Below are 25,701 nucleotides of genomic sequence, written 5' to 3'. Positions count from 1 at the left end.
GTTTTACTAAAGATGAAGATTTTCACAAATCCTAGAGCCCAATGCATGGAACATGTATTTTGCGATTTTAGATGAAAGGTTAAATTTTTTAAAAAAGTTAAAAACAGTAGATCAGAGTGAAAAAAACGAATTTGAAGACAGTGGGATGAGATTAATGAAAAATACAATGAAATTTTGTGAGAACGATCAGAACCGCTTATCATGGATAATTACTTCCGACTGACTCGGTTGGTGACGGGTTTTTTCTCAAAATATCTTTAAACAAACTAAATTAAAAATGTATTTTCAATAGTGTTTCGAGGTGCTTTCTTGCGAGTAAATGTGTTAGTGGGCTTTCCATTACTCTTTGGTAGCATCAAGCAATTCTGCTCCGTTCGAAAGGAAACAAACCTCAAACTTCGTTTAGTTAGACATCAAAGCACATACGTTGCTTTTAAAACTCGTCCAAAGAAACGAGTTATTTCTCAGACTTGATTTTTTTTTTTGGGAAAAATCTTAAATTTCTCCATTTCACTGTTATTTTCGACATAATTACGAAATTATGCTCCAATTGATGCAGAGTCTAGACGTTCCACTGGGTTTTGTGGTTTGAACCTCATCAATCCTTGAGATTGATGAGGTACAAGGTGATTACTAATGGTTTATCGTGTTTTGACGTCATATAGCTTTAAATATACAATGTCCATTTATAATACTAAGGAATAGAAAGAACATACTTTAACTTTTTATTGATGATTTTGCAAGTTCCGTTTTGACTCAGTTACTGGCATGGTGACAATAATTTGCAGAAAGGGGACGAATCAACGGAATCATTTTGTGCCTTGAAATGTGAGAGGATAGAATCTGTCACCATCCGAAAGTGTGCATTCCGAAAACAGTACAATACACATCCACCAACCCACCAAAATCATTTTGCAATGGTATGAGTAGTTTAAGGAAACAAGCTAGCTCTATAAAGGAGAAGGCTCCGACGACCACCTGTCTCAGAGGGCCCTACTTAGATGGTCCCTAAGGTCTCACGATTTTACAGTTTGTGATTTTTTTCTTTGGGAATACGTTGAAGGCATTGTGTACGTGCAAAGCATTGGCTGAACTTCAGGATCGCATCACTGCTGCGCTGGTGAACATTAACAGGAACATTCCTGAATATGTATGGGCTGAACTTGGCCACCGCATATACATGTGTCGTGAAATACGACTGGAGGACATGGAACATTTTTAATACTGTATAAGAAAAAGGAAAAAGCGTTCTTTCATACAATGTATCAATCGCTATTTTTTGTATAATATTTTTGGAAGAAAGGGCGGGTGTAGTGTAGCGGTTAGAGGTTCCGCTACCTGCACAATCGGTTCAAATCCACACTAGTGCTCACCAAGCCTTTCATCCCTCAGGAGTCCATAAATTGGTACCAGACTTCTCTGGAAGGATAAAAACATTGACTTGCCACATCGGCTAGCCACCGCAAGTCATTGTATGGGCCAGTTACACGTTCGTGAACCTCAAACGATTCTGAATTGACGTGAACGTGGTGGCTGATTACAAACGGATTGATTGACGCCGGACACTTTATCCTTTATCCTTTTAATTTTTAAAACACATTCATCCGAAACCCGATGAATCATTTGTAGTCACCCCTATATAGGAGTCTATTCATCCTCAGTGCTGGATTAGAGCGATCGCGGGTGCTGTTCATCGTAAATTCACTCTAATGCTGGAATGTTTGAGTGGAATTTCATCCAGACTGCCAGTTATTTTCTCCTATCTAGAGAAGGCTGCCGAAGATGATTTGCCTTGGAATTTTGGCGACTTTCAAGAAAATGAACTTAAAGAGGTTTTCTCTCTAACAAATTAATAGTTTACAGTATAGAATCCAGATGAAATAACGTTTAGCATCTTATCGTCGCGATTCTCTCAAATTTCCTTTACTTGTAGTTGTTCAATTAGTAATTTCACAAAGTTCAGCTAATAGAAGAATGACGGTAGTCAATTGATATGATAGGGATGCGGTACTGGAGGAAGTTACAGTAACTGCTAATTGATATCACAACACTGTGGTAGCTTAGCATTTTAATAAAAGCAGGGATAAGATTTTGTAACGTCAGATTGCAATGAGAGGAGGTAACGAGTGATTCAGTGCCTGACGTATTTAGTTTACTTCACTGCTGCCCCTACAAAGAAGCTGTTGATGATGTTTGTTTCTAGTCAATAATGACAAAACTGTGAAAATTTAACTTGAAAAACTGCTGTAAGGCAGCTAGAATCTCGAAAAGCATTATGATCATTCATCTTACAAGTTAAAAATATTCTGTAAATATTAAATAACGGATTCTAGAAGAACTACTAAGGATTAGAGGGTACTATTAAAGGAGATATGTAATGTACCGAAAGTTGCTATTGTGATTCCTTTGAGATTTCTCTGTGAGATATAAAGGAATAGAGAGATGAATGGTTGATAAGCTTCAAAACAGTCACCGCTTCATCCAAAATTTTCCAGACAATCCTCCAGATCTTGTTGATGTTGCCAACAATTTTTTTGATAAGAAATGCTACAAACAGCTTCATTTTTTTTTTTTTTGAAAATTTTCAACTTTCTCCAAGCGTTGAAACTGAGATCCGGAAGAGAGATACCAAATAGATACGATAAGAATCGTTGTTGAAAAAGGTTATCGACCGGTTTCGTCCATGAAGAATTTAAAAAAGATCGATTTTATGAAGCTTTCGTAATTTAAAAATCTTTACTGAATTACGTGCAATATAAAACATGGCGAAAATGCGAGATCTGTTAAATCCCTTCTGTTCTGTCTGTTTAAAAAAAATCCAGAACTGGAGAAGCTATGCGGAACAATGCTGAAGCCGGAAGAGTCCAAGAGAGGCAAACAAATTGAGTATAAAGAATATAAGAAGTAGAAAGCTAAAAAGAAATAAACAAAGGAAAAAAAAAACTAGAAAATCTTATATACAAGTGATATTTATATACTTTTAGTGGATTTTCTCTTAGATTTTCTTCTTAATCGCACTCTTGTCACCTAAATTATAGGGGAAAACACAAATTCCTGTTATTTACTGGGATAGTATAATATGTCGAAAAATGAAAGGGTGTAAATCGAGGGCAATTTCTAAAAGGGTGGACTTATGGAATATTTGTGGAAAACACCAATCAAGCGAATAAGTCTTTCACTTGTATTGAAAAAACCGCTTTTTTCAGATAAATGAGGCTACTGCTGAATATACATTATGGATGATCTGGGAAGAAAAACAAGCGCGAAATGAGAGCAGTGAAGAGCGTAAGGAGTTGAGACAGCAATGTGATTTCGTTGGTCGGAAATCATCAAAAGCAGACGATACACAGGAAATGAATGGCGGAAACTCGAGTTACGAGAGTCCTCGGAATCTTTGAAAAATAAAAAAAGTTCCATGAAAAGAAAACTATTAGCAGTTGGGTAATGTCCGGGGAAGATTTTCATAAGGGTGACGATAATTCTGTCCTATTATTCAGAATATAAGAGTCAATACCATGAAATCCGGAACAATAAGTACTGTAGTATTGAGAAGCAAGTTACAAATGCGTCTAAGCTAACCAAAATGTGCACTAATCGTCCATTAAAAGAGGTCACGAATTTGGTTAATTCCCAGACATTGATGGATTTTTTTCTGCTTTTCTCAATACCGTTACGTTAAGAATATCGTAACCAATCGTGTAAAATCGCTTCAATGTTTTTTTTTTCCGAAAAAAAACCTATTTCTTTTAAAGTAAGTTAAACTAAATTGTTGGACACTTTTTCTACAATTTTGCAAAAATTAGAATAAGAAATTTACGGTGTCCAAATGTTTTGAGGAGGCGTAGAGATATAAATAATGTATAGCTACATAGTTCAACAATAGCGAAACATTATCTACGGCAATTCCCATATGGAGGTTGAGTAAAAATGAGGTAGAATAGGAAATCGTCTGTATAGGTCTTGATTAAAAAAAAACTTTACAATACAAACAACAATTGTAATGAAGCTTAATGTTGTTACTCTTAAGTAGATAATACTAGACGAAACTCCTCCGGAAACCCTTTCCAGGTCATATGCTAAAGGAGAATGAGATGTTGAGTGATGAGAATGGATGTCTGATCTTGGCCAGCTGCATAGATGCTGCTGCATCTAATTTAATAGCACACACGATGCGGCGTACGTTTCACTCATGCGCGAATAACTATCGCGTCGCGTCGCGTCGCGATTTTCGCCATCATTCTTCAGAAAATCGTGACCTGTTCGCGGATTAAAAAGAAAATAAGCATGGATAAAGCGATCACATACTACTATTACTACTACTACCAAACCGCTTCATAATTTTGTCTAATCTCTCTTCGTTTACACAAAATTATTTTGAACATTATTATAATTACTTTGTGTGTATTAATTGTTTTTGTGACGATAGTTTTTGAAGAAGTTTATCTCTCCTGGGATATCTAAATAGAGTTTGTGGGTTTGAAAAAAAAACGGAATTATGGAGTTTTCGTTCGGGAATATCCATAAAGTTGTAAATGGAAGAGAAATCCTCATTTATATTTTGCGGAAGAGCACTGCAGCGATAGGAAGCACCGAAGAGATGAAAATAGCGACAAGTGTTGTGGGTTGAACGAGAGAGAGGAGGTAGGAGAAGTAGGAAGAAGAGCACTCTCCTACACCTTCAGTTGATTCTTTGAAATCTTGCTAAAGGAAGAATAAAGATGAAAAGAGCTGCAATTTTGAGTGTTCCTCAGGGGATTTCAGGACTGTTATTTTGATACAAGATACCGTTACAGCAGATGTGTGCACAGCTGCCCTAAGGGTAGCAGGGTAGCGTTCGCAGATATATATATATATATATATATATATATATATATATATATATATATCGACTAACTCCTAGCACCGGAACAAGAACAAAGATGCAGGAGTCGAGAATTCATTAACGCATTTGCGATCCGGAGATAACTGCGAACCCATGAAGAGCCTATAGGCCATTTTCAAACATTATGCCGTACTGATGCACAGCACTAGATGCATAATAGACATTATCAAGGGAGAGAGAGGGAAAAAATAATGGCATACCCGGCTCTCATGTCTGGAATTTCACTTATGACAGCATCATTGCAAGTTGACCAAAGTTCTGTGCTTTGACGGTAGCTTTCGTCATATTTTCAATGAACGGAACGCTATACTCATCCAAATAACAAATTAAATTGCGCGAAGAAACCACACCACTACGGATGCTGCAAAACGTTGAAAGACTGAGAAAGGGAACAAGACAAACACTTGACGCTGCTAATAAGGGATTCCCTGTTTAAAAAAAAAAGCAAAATGAAATTCATGAGGAGAAAAGTGTCATTAAAACTACGTCATCAGGTGTAACAGAGAAAAAATAAAAAAGAAACAAAGTAACTTGAAAACAAATTTTGCATACTGTAACAGGAAGTGTTAGGTTAGGAAAAAAAATTCGAAATTAAAATCAACCTCCTACTTGCCCTCGCCCTCATTTTACGTTCATAGACTTTTTGACGTCACATGGGATAAGCTCCAAATTTTTCTTCCGTTGTCATGAACGAGGATGGCATTAAATGGTAATAAAACGAGAAACGTGCTGAGTTTTATTAGATTTCGCTGAAGATGAGGCGAGAATTGAGGCATCACATTCTTTCCAGAAAAATCACCTTAGAAAAACATCACAAGTACTCATTCAATCAAATGGAGTTCACCTCATGCTGTGAATGATTAATGCGAACACGTTGAGTAAATGTACGGTTTCTCGAAATTTATTATGAAAACAATGCAGAAATCCAGCCGTTAGGCTATGACAGATCTCTAATGCACGATTAAAAGACTCTGACTTGAGATTGGACTCAAAGGTAGACTAAGGGTTTTCCATTTTTATTAATTTAAACAGAACGTTGCCCAACGGCGCTGGAAAAATTAAATCCAGAGTTAAAGAGTACTTAGAATTTACATACATGTCAACTAGATAATCTAATCCGGTGCTTCTGAGAAGTTATATTCTTTTTTAGAAATTGCAGTCATTAAAAAATCATTAAAAGAGTAGAAAAGGGGTCGAAGCGATTAGAGCTTTTTTACGCATTCATCCCTGTTTTAAGCTGATTTTCATGAGAAAAAAAATTGGAATTCACACATTAACATTAACATTAATAAACACTCACACACACATTAAAAACATTAGCACTTTAACTGGGTAATCCACATTAAGGGTGAAATTTGGATACCCATAGACACCTATTATGTTCGTCAGTAGGATTGTGAGGTAGTGAGAAATTAAAAAAAAAAAACTCCAAAGAAATACAAACGTGCAAAATTGATAGCATTACTTCCTTTTTTAAATAATTTCTCAACTTCTCGAGTAAAATCGAGTAGAAAATTACATGAGTTCAACAATTTCGTAGACCTGGAATCATCCTGCATGAGAAATTGTCTCTTGAAGTTGCGAACGTAATCCAAAAATCACTTTATCACACTTATTCCTTCATTACCACAAACAAATAATCGGGCTAGCGCTGTCTGTTTATTTAAGATATCCTGTGCCATTATTCGTCAGGTAATTCGTCAGGAAAAAGTCAACAATATTTCTTCCCAAGAAAAGCAAACGTATCGATCATTAAATAAAGGAGAAGAAAAAAAGAACGAAATATCCTTTCTTAAGCGAAAATTGAAAGGAGGATACCAAGGCCGTAAAAAGTTCACTTAAATTCGTCGTCAAGTAATCAGGTATACTGTAGCAAGTGTTTAGCTGAAATGATGAATGAAAGAGATGTGAAATGAATTAAATGTGTACTTTGTTGATGAAAAATGAGAGGAACGGCTTTAATGGAATGATTAACAGTTAGTATCTTTTATTGTTTACCAAGAACTTAGAAGCCTCACATAAATATTGCCTCTATAGTCAAAAGAATCATTGCAAGCAATGAATATATATCTGGATATCGTCAGAGCTGCTATCGTCACAAAAAGCATTGAGAATATCGTTGGAAAAAAATTGGCAAACGAAGCATTAAATGTTGCATTTAGATTTGCAGTTGAAGAGTGATATGATAAAAAGAAAGAATTCAATGACGAACCAAAATGAAGTTCTATGCTTTTATGGATGTTTAGTCCGAAATTTAGGATTAAAGGTTGCCGCTGGTCTCCCACGCTCTCCGCATTCCTTCAGCCTCGTGCAAGCAGCATTTTTCATTAGGCTTAGAGGTTAATAGACTACAATGAATATGGAGCGAGTAAAGAAATATTTCGATGCAAAGCTTGTTTTAAAAAAAGACATCTTACCGAGCGTTTTAGAATTTTTAAAATGATCACAAATCATAAGAATATGATAAATAGTCAAAAAGAATAGATTTAAATCTCTTGGAAAAAGAAGCATGAGTTACAAGAACAAAACGAGAGAACAAAACGAGCCGAGATAAAGATTTTACGAACACTAGGAATTACTTTTCGGATAATATTAATGAATGCTTTTAAGGATCAAATAAATACCGAGATGCGATCCTGTGGTTCAAATTGGATAACATTTACATATTAATCATGTGTCCAACGTCCCAATATTATATTTTATTTCATTTTGTTTTCTTTCAAGTTCTCTTAGTGCAAACATAAACTATTCTCACGTAGAAATAAAAGTATAAAAATCGCCTGTACATAATTATCAATGAAAATGTGTTGCAGACAAGGGGAAGGGGTGTGTCTCAGAACGTTCAGATCTGGGATTCCAAATTAATACCATTATTCTATCCTTTATTACCTCATAGGGCTGTTGAAATGCTTGAAATTGATCGTGGATAAAGACAGATTCAAAAAAGGTTCACAATTGCAGTCTAAAGACTAAACAACCATATTAAGCAAATTTATTAGTCTATTCAGCTAGGACGTTGGGTTATTTATCTTTTCGTTCCACAACATAAATTTATTTTAGAGGTTGGCATATTGTATACCCAAACATTTTCTTGAAAATAGCAAAAGAAAAACTAGCGTTCAGTCGCATTCCAGAAATCATAAGAAAGACTTTGATTAACTGAATTATTTACTTTCTTACTTACTTCCTTACTTATTTTGTTCAATTGAAAGTTACGTGTTGGCCTATTCAGAAATTTAAGATCTATAGATTCATTAACTTTTTAGCAAGATACATATACTTCACATTTCGCAGTTTTACAGGATGGAGTTAATTTGTGAATAGAAGGCGAGAATCACTAGTAATCTGAGAAAGTTCTAATGAAATTCCTTTCCAATCGCCTTCCGTGAACCAGTAACTGAAACGAAAAAAAAATTATAGGTCTTACAGCAAAAAATAAGGAAGAGAACGTGGATAACGGATAGTTTAATCACCAGTAAAATCTGGAGCTGTTCCGAGTCTGAAACGTGTATAAAAACCAAATATATGCCGCTTTTTGTCGCCTCAATATACGACAAATAGGAGCAATTTATAAAAAAAATCTACGAAATCCGCCTCTCGAATCAAGCGCAAGGGCCCCATTTAATTTCGAATTCATTCATTGCACTTCTTTCGAAAACCTTCCTGCTATTTTCTATAAATTATCTTATTTTATAAGGATTCAATAGTAACATCTTCAAATATGATTCTAAAGAGATCTGAATTTATTTAGAGAGGAACAAACATCGAAATTGTTATTATGAACTGCGATTGCAATTTTTTGATCGCACTCTCTGCCGTCACTGATTTGAAAGTTCTATTTTTGAGATAACAAAAAAAAAACCACTTGTGTGGAAGTTTTCCACCAACCTAGCAGCTCTATAGCACTTTTTATTTTGTAGAAGAATATAGAAAATATATCTTATATTATGAGGGACGGTGTAGCGCAGTCGGTAAGAAGTTCCGCTGTAACTCCAGTATGATTGATGGAGGTTCGATTCCGTGATAAGTTTGCGATCACGGTCCCGGGCTATTTCATAGGACCAATATTAGAATTTGCACTAAAAAGACCTCAAATAGAATTTCACCAATGTTTAATAACAATATATATTTCATAGTCCATGAAAAGTGACTAACGGTTGTCGTGTGAGATGATCATCCATATTCAAGGATGACAGAGGAAAGTAGAAGGCGGATCTACGGATATCGTATGCGCAACATAAATCACAGGAAACAAACTTTTCTACATAGCTCGAGGCTGCGTATACAACTCTGATTGCTACTTGCTCGTGCTAGCCGTCCTTTTACTAAACGCGATCAGGCATTCGAGTTCCAATACATTCCAAAGAGGTGCTGTCATCCAGCACATCGCCGAAGCCCATAACCTGGAAGGTCGGCTGCTTGAAAGAGACATGGTATTTTTAGACAAAACCATTCGTTTCGTCACGCTGAACTGCCAAACACTGTCGAGTAAACTCCAACAAACCACCCTGTCTAGGCTTATACGATATTTCTGTGCGCCGTTTGCTGCGCCGCAGGAAACACGCATTTGGCCACTCATTAATGTCGGAGGCTGCACTATCCACTGCGGCGATGCTGATGAAAGAAAGATAGGTGGCTGCGCTATAGCTATGAGAAACTGACTACGATAACGTGGTGGAGGAATTTGGCTCAACTTCGTCCAGATTTGCATTTGTAAGACAGCGGCATCGTGAAGGACGTAAATTCTGGATCATAAGTGTCCATGGACCTACGGAAACCGCTGAGGACGACAACAAGTCGTCCGTCCGTCTATGATGAACTCATTGCGTTGGTGTCTAGAATAGTCAAGGAGCAGGTGGTCATTGTCAGTGTCAACGCAAATGCAAAGGTGGGACTTGAACAACAATCCGATGTGCTAGAAAAATGGTATTATCTAGCAGAGCGCTATCGGATAACAGTGACCGTCTGGTCGGCTTAGAGAACAAAGGGACCTCATCATCGCTTTCACGTTTAAGAGGAATTATTGACACCACCAGCTTGCGTGGCAAGAGTCAACCTTTTCGACCCCTGATGAGCAGTGCAAGCTGAAGATGAGAACTCTCTGACTTCAGCTCTACTACGTTCTCTACTACGACAAGGACCATTCCTCAGTCGCCAACTACGAAAAGCGCTGAGGATAACAATAAGGACGTCTTCTATTATGAACTGTACGCGTTCATTTGTAAAATACCCAGTCAAGAGGTGTTCATCGTCGAAACCGATGTAAATGCGATTCTTCAGTCAGATATACGAAAACTCAGAGCTGTTTGGGAGGTGGAACTGGACCCTGACCACCGTCCAGTTCTTTTCAGCTTCAGAATATGGTTCCACAAAAGAAACTGAAGAGTTTCTCTTCAACCAAAACTGACGTGGCAGTTTGGAAAGAAGAAGAATGAAGAACGAATTTCCGTCAGTGTGTGACATGCTGGAGGGCGAAGAAAGAAGTTTTGCGATGCGTATTCCTTCACAAAGTCCACTCAGGACGCTGCAAGGGAAATGCTCCCGGTTCTAATGCCGCGAAAGAAGTTTGCCTTTGCATTTGCGGGAACGAAATCCACATATAACTCTGTATGTAACATATAACGTTCCCGCAGCGATGGTGAAATCAGTCAGGAAAGACGTCTGAGAAGGAAGTTGCGCCGCCAAATGTAAAAAAAAACTGCAAAAACGAATGAACGTCAATAGCGAAGGAGTTTAACAAGACGTAGGAGGACAGGAACTCACAGTAGGCCTAGAACTTCCTGAAACATTATATCTGCTATGCGAAAAGATGTTCTCTTGTTCTCAACACTGCCAATAAAGTGGCTATCGGTGAACCAACTCTGCCGCTTTAGACAGTTCACATCAGGACCTTGCTGAGCCGGCAAGCGTCACCAAATTCTGAACTCAAGCACGTTCATAGACCGACATATACGGTTTACGAGTCTCCACGAGGAACAACCGACCGAGTCGGAAGTTCTACGCGCTACTCAGAAGAGGAAAATGGAAAATCTGGCGAAGAAGAGGAAGTTAGCGCAGAAATAGTGGAATATCTTTCTCCGTTCAGGATTCGTGATTTGACGAAAATCATCCGTTCAGTATCAATCCAAGGAGGAATACATGACTCGTGGAGACACGTTATCATAATTCCTCTTCCAAATAAAGTTTTCCATCATAGACCTTAGGAACTATCGAGGAGTCTCTTTGCTGCACGCTATATAGGAGATTTCGCTGCGGGTTATCTTGGATCGACTTAACATCGTGAAGAAACAACGGGCGACGAGCAAGCTGGCTCTTGCCTTTCCCTTCAACGATTGACCACGTGTTAATCGTAAGAAGAGCGATCAAAATCTTGCAGCGTATTGGAAACTGATAACATGAATCAGAGAACAACTGCTGGAGTTCAAACATCATCTAGATGTACAACGCCATTTGAAGCGAGACAAGGGGCAGCGCAGGAGGCTACCTGTGGAACTTCGCCATCTATGACATCATGCGAAGAACTGTCGATTAGTTTCCTGCCAACGAAGTGAAACTGCGAGACTACTTATCCGTAGCTCGCCCCATCATGACGGATAGGAGAATTAAGCAGCACCGTCAGCGGTGATGGAGAGGCTTGACTGCACGGAAATGAAGCTACTTAGACTTCTGTTTGGCTAGTTTTGACCAAGGCTATGGCACGATGAAGATCTTTACGCAGAAACCGGCGGATGACACGTGGAAAGTATTAATCTTTTTCACCGCCATTGAAAGTGGCTACAGAGAATCGTCTTTGCTTCCTTGGTCATATACTGGGGAGCCCAGCAGATTGCCTTGTTCAACGTGTTGTGCGGAGTTTTTCGGGTTCAAGATGGAGTAGGCCACGTGACAGAAAACGGAAGTACTGGACTGAGGTAATGAAAGAGGGCGTGAGGACACTCGGCGTGGATAGGCAGTTCAGACGAGACGTAAGGTATCGGAGGATATGGAATAAAAATAAATGTATTGATTCTGTGGAAATTCTTGCAGATGATCGAGAAAGTTGGACAGAGCTATGTTCATGTACGAGACACCTCGAAGATGCGGCCAACCGCTTCAGGCGATAATATCAGCCCCCGATTAAGCCAAGTAAGTCACACATGGGGCGGGTGTGGTGTAGCGGTTAGAGGTTCCGCTTCCTGCACGATCGATCGGAGGTTCGAATCCGCCCTAGTGCTCACCACGCCTTTCATCCCTTCGAGGTCGATAAATTGGTACCAGGCTTGTCTGGGAGGGTAAAAGCACTGACTTGACACATCGGCCAGCCACCGCAAGTAATTGTATGGGCCAGATACACGTTCGTAAAACCTCAAACGATTCTGAATTGAAGTGAACGTGGGGGCGCATCCCACGCGGATTGATTAACGCCAGAAACTTTATCCTTTAACTTCAATTCACACATAGGTCAGGTGAGCTGTAAATATGTCACCACGGCAAGCCTGCAGTAATTGAGAAGAGCGCGGAAACCACCCAAACAGTCATTTCACAGCACAGCTGAATTCAATCCACAATATCCTTGCTCCTTTATGCAATACAGTTAGTATAGTTTTAACTAAACAGAAGGAGTTTCGCGGGTGCGAGATGGATTATATTCTCAGACAAAAAATTATCAAAATCAGAGAGAAAGACAAACCTTCTTACTGATAATGGAATCGAAGAGCTTTTTCGTGTAAACAACCATCAAAAGTTAACATATTCGTGCCGTTCGCTAGCACCGGTTCAAATGAAATTCAATTACAATCCTTCCACCGCTAGCAGATGTCGTAGGAAACCAACGGTTCAGACTAGAGTTAATTCCAACAAACGGTTTTTTCCAATGAAGGATAATGATTTTTTTGCAAACAATCGCATGTAAACTATATTAAAAAATCAGGATCCCATCCTCAAAATAGGCTTGAACAATGTTCTCTGACTGTTTCAAAAACCAGAACACTAAAAACTTTCTATAGCTTGTTAGGGAGAGTGAACAAAGTTTTGATGGGAGATGATCGAGAGGCCTAACTAAAATACGTTCAAGAGTTCGTAATTTGCCTTGAAAAGAAAGGGCAGGAAGAAATGGAGTAGTCCAGAGTTTAAACTTTTACTTTAGACACAGACAAGACATTCTGTCAGCAAAAGAAGGAGACGACAGAAAAAACACGTTACACAAGGATCTGATTAACTGTATGTAGCTAAAATTGGAGAGTAATTAATTACGCTTCCGTAGAAAAATCCTCCATGCACACATATTTTCCAAACATTTTTTTTTGCGAAAAAATATAGGAATATTTCTTTCTCTTCCCCTTTGTTTGAAGAAGTGAAATCGGGATTAGCAGCTGTTAGTGCGGCACCACGTAGCATCTTCTTCAGTTTGTACCTACTCGCTGGAAAGATTTTAAGAAAATGTGAGGAAAAAGGACGGATGGAAGACTCGTAGAGAGCAATGAGAATGAGAACATTAATACAGTGCAATAGGTTTCTCTTTTATCCCTAAAAATAGTAGAAAAAATGATTCACTCTAAGATGTTAACGAGTAGCAGGAAATTCAAATTTTTTTAAAGGAAGACTTATGAACGTGAGATCTAACAAGGATTTAATCTATGATAAAATGCTGGAAATCGGCACAACGAAATGGATGATAGCGAGCGCTGTTTCAGGACGAGTAAAAACTGCAACTATAGTAGTATTTCGACTTTATCTTTAGTTAAGCAGCATATGCCAGCACTAAATAGTTTAAAATGTGCTACAGTGGAACATTCACGTACGCTTTCATGATGTTCATTTCACTCCTAATTGTGCCATTGAAATCTTGCATGCTCAATGAAAATTGCTTCCCTTACAGAAGAATCCTTGCAAAAGTGAGAAGATCAAAAATGGAATGGAAGAGATTTCCTGAAGAAACTGCTCTGGCACAGTCAGTAATTAGGTTAATAATTTTCTTATCATTACGGTATTGTTTTGAAATTGGATTTTTTTCAAACAAGAAGAAAGTGATCAATCCTAACCGAGCGATTGAAAGGAATCGATTAAAGAAGTGGTCTGGAAAATATAAAAATGGAGTTCACTTGTTTGTCCCTCTCGCTTAGCCGCTTTAGCATAGAATTTATTGATTTTTATTCAATGAGAGTCTATTCATGAACGATTTTACAGTAGACTAACCGACCTTATATCTACAGTTGCTATTCAGGAAGAGGGAGAAGGATTTCCTCTCATCTTTGATAGAGTTCAGAAAATTCTTTAAGCGTTGAAGAAAAGAGAAAAGAATTTATGAGGAATGAAGGAAATGTAGGAAGGTGAAGTAAAAAGTGATGATAGCTCTATTCTCCTAAATAAGATGATGATTTATGAATTACTAGTAGGTAATAAATTTATGTGGCCTAATCAGAGTGGGAATGGTAGAAAGGCGTTCTAACATCAACATTCTCAACGAATCAAATAAACTCATCCTACACTGGTCTATCCTAAATGAACAGCAAGTACAACGAACTTATTGTGGATTTCTTCTCATTGCTAAGTCTACTCCAACATTTTTTAACTGACACATTCTGAATTGTTCGAATTCACAAATTTAGTTCCATCCTTTTTTAATACCCACATTTTGAATTTTACTAATTCCCAATTCTAGCCTGACATTTTCGTGAATCGTATATTGGGGAATTCGTCCACTTATAATGAATAGAAAGATGAAGCTGAAACTTGAAGTGTTTGCACTTTAAACGTCGAAATATTCGCATTTTTTTAAAGTATTTTTCACTAACCAAATTTACGTAGTAAATTTCTTTGTATGTGTCTAGGCTGTTTTGTTTCTTTTGCAAATTCTTAAACTGAATTCCCTTCAAATCAGTATCGAAAAAATGCGTTTGAAGTGCAAACAATGAATATATAGCGTGAAACACCAGACAATTCCTTCATTTTAAGTACTCTAATTATTTGAATAGATAGAAAAATACAATAGTTTGAACAATTAGTTGAGTGCTGCGTGATTTTAATTAGTGTTAAAATAAGATCCTTAGTAGGGTGATACAAATACAGTGTAAATTCTGGTAAAGCTACACTGAAACCGTAAAAATTAGCAACACATCATTAAATAACGAGAGGAAATACATGTGAAGTAATTGCCTATTAGGAGGATTGAGGTTGAATTTCGGAGCTCATAATTCCAAATTGTTAGACGTTTTAATCACCGTAATAGTGAGAATAGCTTCGAAGAATCGATTTGCGAAGGACGTTTGATGGAAAAAGAATCCTATCCTTAAAAGTTTTCCCCTGGCGAAAAACTTTCGTTCTCAGAGACGACTTCTACGGCTGACGGTCCGATAAAATGCTAGATAGGATGAACGAGAACTCATTTAATTTTCCCTACATACTCAGTCAAATAAGAATGCAATAAAATAAGTATGGATGCAAGATAGCAATTGGGAACGTTGAAATTCTTACGGGCAAAAATTTCGTGCACACAGATGAAAATACCCCAAAAACATGTAGATCCACAGATCTCCTCAAATTTCGAAGAAATAAAAGAATAGTCTTTAAATAAAGCATTGAACAACAAGAAATCAGGACAAACAAATGCTTTTGTAAATTTTTCTGCGAGATAAATACTAACGATAGGCATTCCAGAAGGAGATCCAACGTACAAATTCTTACGCTCGTTTAGCGTGGATATCAGCTTTCACTTCTTTTAAGACGATGTACGAAATCAGAGATTTAGAGCTTCTTGAAATCTACGACCATTATTTACGAGAATCTCAGCGCGTTTGTTGTATTATTTAGAATGGGACTCTATGATAGCGTTTCTTGAAAAGCTATCTGAGAGCTTCTAGAAATGCTATCTTTGTGGAATTTTTTAAATGGTACAGTAATGATTCTTCAAAATAATGGAATTAGAAAAATTGTCATTTAAAGTAAGTTTGTCAAGTTATTTTCTTACATCGGACTTAAATATACTACATCGAGGAAATTTTGTCTTCACAAAACAAACAAAACGGAACAAGTGGAAATTACTAGAAAAACTAAGCATGCTTTTTTATGTTATTACTGCTGTTATTACTTTGTGTGCCAGTACTATTATATCTTAGAATGTACTAGCCGAAAAAGGCAAATTGAGGGCAGCTAAGAGTGAAAGAATTGAACTAAAAAAGAACTATTGTTACGCCCAAAGAAATGGAGAAAAAAGAGAAAGAAAACAGTGGAGAGAAATAAACGAAAAACAGACAGGGACGTCGAACGTGAAGTACTACAATATTTAGAAACTGTGGTAACAAAAAACGAAACCTTTTTGTGAGTAGGTTCGAATACTGTAGGTATTTTGAATGATATATCATATTAAAATGACCAACCAGATTTTCTCAGTTCGATTTGAGTTTCTGAGCACTTACAGACCCAAGACATGCTTGAAAGGTCCAAAACTTTTAACAAAAAAGGACATTTAAGCTATCCCAGGTCTTTAATAAGTCATCCTGAAATGTTTAATAATTCTACAACAAAATACTACAGATTAAACTAATTCGAAATCGTATGTGACATAAATAACTTTAAAAAATGTCGTTGATAGAATATATCAGTATATACTGCATGCTCTTTTGTTGAGAGTGCAAGATTAAGTATAGTTCCCCTTCAGAAACAAGCATACAAACAGAAATGGAATTAGGTTCTTTAAAAATCTTCGAACAAACAAATCCGTTTAACTTCCTTTAAAAAATTAAGATCCAACATTATATCCACTGTGGACATCTATGACATTCCCCTATCTGTTGGACGAATCATCCACGGCTTTAATTTTTTTTTTGTCCAGAAAGTCATTCATAGTCATTGTCGAGAGAAGACGGTCGTCCAATGCGATTGCTATTCTGGAAACACACCTCTTCTGGAGCGAAACGATTAAACGAGCGGTTGACTGTACAACGATAAACAGTTTCCTCTCGTAACATGTTGTTGATGTTCGCGGCCGCTCTGCTTGCGTTGGATTCCTGGATTCGTCTTTTTCTCGATCACTTGAAGTCGTTGCTCACATATTGTTGTTTGCTAATTGGCAAAAACAAGCATGCGCATCTTTATATATCTACATATTGGAAGCTTTGAGAACATTCTACAAGGTTCTTGCACTTGTTAGATTCATTTCTAGAAAAATTAAAACTTTTTTTAAAATTTTTGTACAAAACTTTACTAATAACCTTGTAAAATATTCCTAGATGCCAGAATGAGTTAGCCAAATCCTTGGTCGAAAAATTAACTGCGTAACAGGGACGTGATGTGAGAATACGTTGGTCAACAACTATTCCTAAAGGTAGCAGCACATATTCTCATCGAAAATCCTAGTAATATATTGTTAATTAAAGAAAAGTGTGCAAGGAACGATGAGAAAAAAAGACCACCCGGGACATCATTCTAGAAGGGCACACCAAAAATGATAATAGTTGGGTCGGTGGAAAAATTAATGTTATGCTGTCTTACCGGCTGAGTTGTTTTTAGTGGATGAAAAACTGTCTCAAAAGAAAGATTATACCTCTTTTAAAAGATGTTAAATGAAAATCAACGCGTTCATGTTTATTTACAAATAAAGTCAGGTCATGGACAAAAGAGAAAGAAGAAATGAACGTCTTGCAAAAATTCACCAAAATCCCAAGAAATCCGTCGGATGACTGTGATTAGAGGATGTACACCAGTCTCGCTGCGATTCACTATTAGGGCACAGATGAATAAGCCTTAACAAGAAATAAGGGGAAGCTTTTCGAAGAATATCGGTGAGGATGAAGAGCGAAAATGCGAAAGGATTCAGTCCACAGAGTTTCACCTCATCAGCTCGCCGTATGACTTTCTCGATGAAAGATGGCAGGACATCTTCTCTAAGTATGCCATTGGGCGAACTAATAAACTGAAAGTGGGATTATCCACCTACCTGCTTCTGCAGCATGTTCCAGGCACGATTACGACTCCCATTTCCAGGAGTCCTAGCCATTTAGCCAGACAATACATGCGATAAACTTTGCCTTACAGAAATAGCATTCAGGTAAAAACAGAGAAAAAAGAATATAGAAAACGAGATATTACGCTCAAAAACCCTATATTTTCCTAATTAGCCAAATGCGCATTTAGTACTATTCAAAATACGTGATAGTAGGGTACGGAGGATTATTGAAAGGGTGAGCCACGACTTATCTTCTTGATCTTTACTATGGATCCGCGTCGTCTGCCTCAGGCAAAGGCTCCAACGCTAAAAATATATGCAACCTCAAGTATTTCACCTTCTCAGGAAATGGCGTTTGATCCAAAGACTAAAGAGAAGAAAACGAAAGAAAAAATCACTAGGGAACACAAAAGAGCACTAAGCTAGTATGCGGAGATTTATCGAAAAATTAATATTAAAGATGTCTCAATCTACATCCCGAAATTCCTTTTAAAAACCAAAAAAAGTCTCAAAAAGAAGAACATGCCCCGAATATCCCTGCAATAGTTTGAGATCCATGGGATGTGACTTGTTAGAGTTGGAGAACTGATGGGAGCAGTGTGCCACACGTATCTGACACCGTAGATCAAGACCACCTATGTGATTGATCGATAGAATTGGTGGGTCACGACACGTGCTCATCTTATTCTTATTAGTTCTTGGATTTCATACTATTATTATTCAGTGTATCTCAAATGTTTTTTTTAGCAGCAAATAATTTCTGTTATATACGGTTATATCGTGATTATCATATGACGGATATTGTACGGACATAAATCCTGAGTGCAACAAAATCATCGACCTGCCAGTCATCGAAGGACATGATGTTATTGCCCGTTCGAATACGTCAACGGAAATTTTATAATCTTGCCCTTTGGCTTTGCCAGCTCTTATTAGTAATGACGCTTACTTACAGTTTTAACATTGGGCGATAGCCGGATCTTTAAGGAGTACTTGATAAAGTAATACTGGTTAAGGGAAGTTAGGGAATTTGAAAGTTCATGTAGAGATGGATTTGAGTTAGAGGTTCGTTGTGGCCACAGGTGGATGGTTCGAAACAGCATTAGCGCCAACCAAGCCCTTCATCTTTCCGGGGTCGATAAATTAATACCAGATTTGTCTGGAGGCTAAAATCCCTGACTTCATCGTCGGCCGACCCCCATGTCAAGTCATTGTGTGGGCCAGGACGCGTTCCAAAACCCCAACGATTATGAATTGCAGTAAAACGCGTTGATGTATCCGGAATGGATTGATTGATTGCCAGTGACTTTATCCTTAATCCTTTTTTTACAGGTGAATTTCTGTCCAGAGTTGATTGGATGTCCATAGAGAATGATTTGATGCGAGTACAGGTAGAGAGGATGATTCAACTTGAGGATGAGGTAAGGTTGAAGTAGTGATGAACTGCATCTTAGACTGACGAAGCATGCAAATGTAAATTGCACCGATTTACAGTTGGATGCAAACGACAAATGTGCCGAAAATTCATGGAATTTCCAAAAAAAAACCGCATGAAACGTCATACTAAATGTTATTTGATGATGTTTGAAAGTCGCGAGAGTCGCAAGCACTTTACTTGATTGTTTTGTGTTATCATCCTAAGAGTGCAGTTATGCCGAAATATGCAATGTTTCAATGAGGTGTGAGCGAAAATTTCCACACAGGTTTTTACGGATGTACCATTGCATAAATGTTAGGCCACCGAACTTGTAGAGAACCTTCAAACATAACGCATTTGAAAGATTTATTAAAATTCTTCACGTAAATCAAAAAAAAAAAAAAGAGAAACGTTGAAGGTGGGCGGTGGTTTTTTTCCTTTGACATTGAAAGAACATAACTCTAGAAATAGATGAAGCGAAAAAACTGAAGAGGTATTGTCTCCTTCCTGCAAAGATGAGAATGATATTTTCTCTATTTTTTTTTCGGTTCTGTGCACGATGTGAATATGGATGAATAGGATGGAGAGTGGAAGACCGTCAGTAGTTGAAATCAAAGCGAACCTCACAAAAGCAATAAGTTTCAGATCTCCATTATCCGAGATTGTTATTCGAACGATGGCAACCAGCGTTACTTGAGGAGTCATATAAAACTCAATCCTTGATGATGAGAATGTTTTTCCTACACCAAAACCTTTGGATTTTTTTGATTTTTTTTTTTGGAAATTAGAAAATATTCAAACTCTGTTCCACTACTGCAAGTTTAGGTTTACAAAATATGACTCATGACGATTATGCTTCGCAACTTTGGAAATCCATGGGGAAATAATATTTGTCCACCAGATCTGTTGGAGATTAGAACTTAATATTTAGGGAGAGCTGCAGCGTTATTCTAATAGTATTAAAAATTAACTGTTTACTGAAATTGCTTGTTTAACCATGTTTAACTATACCTTATCAACATTTCAATTTTTCTAATTCTAATTTGATCTTATAGACTTTTTGTTGATTTTTTTTCTGATTTCCTAAGAATTTAGGATGAAAACGTTCAGAACTAATCCATGCGAAAAATTTATGCACATTTCTCATGAAAAGAAAGTTAATGTGAAAGTACCAAGTATAAATGATTAATTTTTCACAGAATCCAAGGAAGGATGTCCTGAAAAAGTGGTAAGAGAATGGGATCCATTGAAAATTTTTCTTTTCAATGGACCTTATGCTCCTAGTTAACATTTATTAAACACTTTAATTTTCTCTTCCAGTACATTGTTATGTTCATTTTTAACTGAGATATTGATTTGGATGTGTTCTTTAGGAGGAATACGCGACTATCCAGAATAGAAAAGTTTTAGTTCCACTCGTGGGATCCAATTGGCTTGTTGGTTAAGCATTTGGAGAAAAAGTTATTCAGCAAAGAAATTATACTCAGCATGCGTTGGAAAATTTCAAAGCCAGAATATCACGAATCCGACGTGGTGGAGGAATCCTCGGCAAAAGCTAGGGATGGAGTTGTAGGTTGCAGGATTAGGGGTGGTCCCGCCTACTTTTCCTTAGTCGTCCTAAAAGATGTCGTGGGAACAGCTTTAGTTCTTACGGGAAACGTTAGAACGCTCTTCTATGTATACGTTTTAGTCCCCTCAGCAACCTATTCATAGGTTTCAGTTGAATAAGCAGTCGAGGAGAACTCAATTGCTTCTGACCGCTGCGCTGCTGGATGCGGCACGTGTACAACTGTGGAAGTGTTGCAACTGAAATCGTCGTGGAAAACGGAATCTTTCACACCGTTTTTTTCACTACGATTAGGGAGAGATGAGCGAAACCACCCCTGATTCCGTAATCTACGACTCCGTATGGAGTTTGTGCGTCAGAAATCCATACCACGTCAGATTCGTATGGTGATACCTTTAATATGGGATAAAACTCCGTTATATTTGAATCCTTGCTATACAGAGTCATAGTTACATAAGGGACTGGATAGGAATACTCATTTTCTTTACTTTTTTTTAAATTCTCAGATTCTTCCACATGCAAATTCTATGAAATCGATTTGAAATGGAGACCAGAGCGTGATTTTTGGTATATTTCATATGTCTATTTATTCTCTTTTTTGATTTCAAAGAAGTAATTAGTGGAAGTGATCACGCGGATAACCAATCAAGGATAACCAACGGTAAGAATAAATTTTTCTTCGCCAGCCTGAATTTTCCGATCTACACCTTTTTAAACTACTTTTTCTTTTTCTACTTTTTCCTCCTCCTTTCGACTACTAAAATACGTCACAATAAAATCAGAACCGTGTATTTTATTTTTTTTTTGCAAACGTAGCTGAAAAGTCTTATTAAATAAACACTTTCTTTTTGGATGAATTTACAAGATTCTGTAGGGTTGCTTCACTTTATTATCCAGTGTAAGAGAGGATAGGCATTTTCCAAAGCTAACGCGATTTGCACGCTGCCTATACATTTTTAGTAGAATATTTGAATATTATATTGGATTCCCTTCCAATATCTCTGGATAACCAAGTCCAGCCAGAAACTTCGTCCTAGGTAACTATATAATGCTTCTTTAACCTCCCATAATTCAGATCCAGTCCCTAAGTTTTATGCAAGTCTGTAGTAGATATGGTATCGTATCGCTTTAAAGAAAAACAAATAACACAGTACTCATGAGGGAATTTATGGAGTTAAGGAGTAAAATAGAGTAGTTATTATATGTACCTCGTGAATATGGGATCTCACAAAACTATTCCAGCTCAACAGAATCTTTTTGAAAAATATAGAAAATGTAAAATAACTAGAAGATAGAGGATATTTATGAACTAAAGGACTCTATTAATCCATATATATTTGGACTGGCTCTGCACAAGTTGACTACCACAAATATGCAAACTCGTCCATAATAGCTCAGAACTGGCAGATATGATGTTTTTTCTGATAATTATTTTTATTTTCCCGCATTTCTTGCTAATATTTCCTTTACAAAAAAATAATCTGCTATCAAAGATCAAAACAATTTGAAATGCCGTCATTTTACTGGGCTCTGCCTTAAAGCATGAAAGAAAAATTAGCTCATGTACATTTAATTTTGTGGACAATTTATTTTCTTTATTGAACTATGGTGGGTTTAGGAAACCAACAAATTGAATGCCAAAAACATTCAACAACATGGAGAAATAACAACGATAAGAAAGCACAAATATTTTTTTTAAAAGTGATTTTCAATTTCACTTTGAGAGTTTTACAAAAATTAATATTTTCAAGATAAAATTCTGGATTGCACTCACTCATTATAAAGTCACTCGGCCTAAAAAACCTACAGTTAATTTGTTTGCAGGATGATACACACCTTTTACAAACTTCACTTCTCTCTCTATGAGAGAACTAAACTCCAAACGAAAAAGAAAATGCAAGAAAACGTCACTTCTTTCAAGTGCATGGAAATCCGTGAGAAATCTTTAGCTCCTGGTTTTGAGACATTATGAATTCTTTTCATCATAAATCTAAGACCAGGCTGCAAAGGAAAGAATGTATGGTGAAATTCTCGAAATGTCATTTTAAAAATCTCCAGGCTATTGTTTTGTATTAACGTTTTGTTTTGGTGTTTGTGCCTTAAAGTTACTGTTTTGAGTCCCATACGGAAAAGTTTTACTTTATTTTGTGTCACTTTTACGTTTGTGAAAAATGATTGTTGTCGTCATTTTTGTGTACCCCACACACGTCATTATATTGCCGTGCGTGGTTGGAAATCAAACCGCACCCGTTTATTGTCCTGACTCGCCCCCATCTGACTACCATTTCTTTCGAACACTGAAGCTACATCCAGAGAAAACAATCGATGATCAGAAAGAGGTGGAAAGTGAGAATTCGCGCTTGTACAACTCACAGCCACCACAACTCTGGACTTCTGGAATTGATAGTCCAGTGAAGCGTTGTACATACGTAATGGATAATGCTGACGATAATTTTGTTGATTGATATCTACGAACAAAAAAGTTATAATTGTTTTAAAAAAGTGTGAAATTTCGTGCACGAATTGCGTACGAACCTAATACATATGTTGATTGATTGATTAATTGATTGATAGTGGACGTTTAGTGAAATATATAATAGAACTAGATGGAATAGAAAAACTGGAATGTTATAGTGCATCATCCGGAGCACTACTGTAGCGCGGTTCTCGTTTGGATATAGCCAATAGTTTTTTTTTTCAACTCACCAGCTACTTTTTTCACTAAGAGCGAGCTTTTCGACTAATTAATTTATGCTGCATGTAAGATGTGTAGTAAGAAACTCGTACTATGTATCTTCAGCAAAGCTAGAACGAACTACAAAATTATTCTATTTTTTGCTTTCGTAATTTTTCTAACTCACTCATAAATTTGCAAATGACGATTAGACGACTATTTTATGCTTCAGTGCTTTAAAGTCTTAAGATAATTATTTATTCGTTTTTTTTTCGTTAGCAAAATTTTGAGACACATTTTTTGAGACAATTTGAAAAAGTTTGTGTAGGTTTTCTTTCAATGTGAAAAGTTCTGTTAAAGCGTATTTCTGTCTTGCTGTTCTTCGAAGAGCGTTAAGAAGTGGGGCTATCAGTCTTGAACGGAGACGTGCCCTTTCTTCGTGGCATTTTTCCTTCGGTTATGAATGATGTCGGTCGTTGCGCAGAAAAAAAAGGTCTGGCTCCGAACATCCACTCTTTAAATCTCATGCGTCAGTAATTCACTGTTGTAGACAATTATAACAAGAAAAGAGAATAAGATAGAGAAGAAGAAAACACAATTGTATAAAAATTGAGAGGGAAGAAATCAAGGGAACCCCGTAGAGCTTAACCTAAAACTTTTTGTAGCAAATTATTTCTATTCAAATCATTTCGTCGTCTTTTCTTCATAAAATAAAATTTGGCGCTATTAAAGATGATTAATATTGAAGTTGAACAAGAAAAATACACCCATAAACTGATCATACTTATTTGCTGACAAGAAGTCTTCATGCTATACGAATTTCAGGAGGAATTGTGAAGAAGAGAAGAAATTCCGACAAGAAAAAATAATGAAAGAATGCAAGAAGACATCCTCCGATTTTTTTAGCAGATTGCTATGTGTCGAACAATTTTTGGATTTTATCCGGGAAATATTGAGGAGTCGTGGATATCCAAATGCATCTAGAATTCCAATCGAATGTCTTCTTTTTGTGTACATAAACGAAAACGAAATGTCAAATGAAAGAATTTCAAAGTTAATGTAGAATATGTAGGATTTAATGTGACCAGAAGCGAGAAAACGTTTGAATTTCTCCATCAAGTTCTTACTGGATAAACGTTCATGCAATTTTCTTGCGGAATCGTGCAAAAATAGCACCAACTTAATCTTATCCAGACCTATTATCCAGAAGAACTTTATAGTGATTTAAGACGTAACGGGGATGTCCTCAAACGGGTAATTTCTTCTTCATTATCTCGTTTTTAACGAAATATGTTTTAGAGCTAACAGGAAATTCCAAAAAATAAACTTGTATACGGAAGAGCAGGAAGTACAGTACCCCACAACAACATAATATTACTAGTTTTCTTTTCGATATTGAAAGTTTAAGAAAAAGTGTGTGGTCTTGTATCAGATCCTGAAGAATTTGGTATAATGGTAGTTTTTTAAAAGGCACAGCCATACGTGTAAGAAAAGAGAAACAAGGTGAACGTTTCTGAAAATATATGTCAGCTCGTACATTTTTTTGACAACATTTCGGGATTAAAATTGGCACGCCCACCTCTTTGAGCCTAATCCATGTACCTGGACAAGGTGAAATGTCGGAAGATGTCAAAAATTGTAATCTAGCTTGTGACCACTGATACTTTTTATATTCATTATATTGTAATTTTATTTTACATATTATTATTTATATTATACTTATATTTTTTTAGCAAAATTCATCTCACTCGGCTATCAAAAACACAATGCTGCGGGAATTTTCTGCTAAAATTTGAAAAAAAAATAGAGTGAAAAGCATATCAACTAGCATTTCGTGTAATGCGATGGGATGATAATACTCTCTAAAGAGAAGCTTCACTCATGTATATCGAAAGGAAATTCTTTTAGATGAAGAGACTCATTTTGCTCCTCCTCTGAGGAAAAGTGGAATAGAAAAACCAATGTTGCAAAGTATGACAGATAAGTATTCGGATGAGCATATCTCATTGCCTTATCCCCATCAAGAAACTCAGAGAAGAATTGAGAAAAAAAAAGTGACAAGTAAAGAAATGTGGAGATATTCTTTTTCGATAGCGGATAAAATATTGGCATTTTGTGTCTTTATTGTGAAACGTAGGCGAAAATAAAAACTATAGTGTAATATGACCGAGAAATCATCTAATGAAGAGGCACATGCACCATTTATAGATTAAAAGTTTCCAGAAAAGTAAGAGAATGT

General features: G+C 36.8%; 1 protein-coding gene across 1 annotated transcript; it reads left to right on the top strand.

Annotated features, from left to right (window-relative positions):
• Positions 1-9,644: 9,644 nt before the first annotated feature.
• Positions 9,645-9,860, top strand: RB195_026081 (uncharacterized protein; the record flags this gene model as incomplete). The annotated part of the gene is made up of 1 exon (XM_064214486.1): positions 9,645-9,860. One exon carries the CDS (start codon positions 9,645-9,647, stop codon positions 9,858-9,860), a length of 216 nt encoding a protein of 71 aa, XP_064070367.1.
• Positions 9,861-25,701: the final 15,841 nt, after the last annotated feature.

This window comes from Necator americanus, chromosome X, assembly GCF_031761385.1.
Source record: "Necator americanus strain Aroian chromosome X, whole genome shotgun sequence".
Taxonomy (NCBI): Eukaryota; Metazoa; Nematoda; class Chromadorea; order Rhabditida; family Ancylostomatidae; genus Necator; species Necator americanus.
Note: the sequence above shows the minus strand (reverse complement) of the source record. Positions and strands in the feature narration are given on the sequence as shown.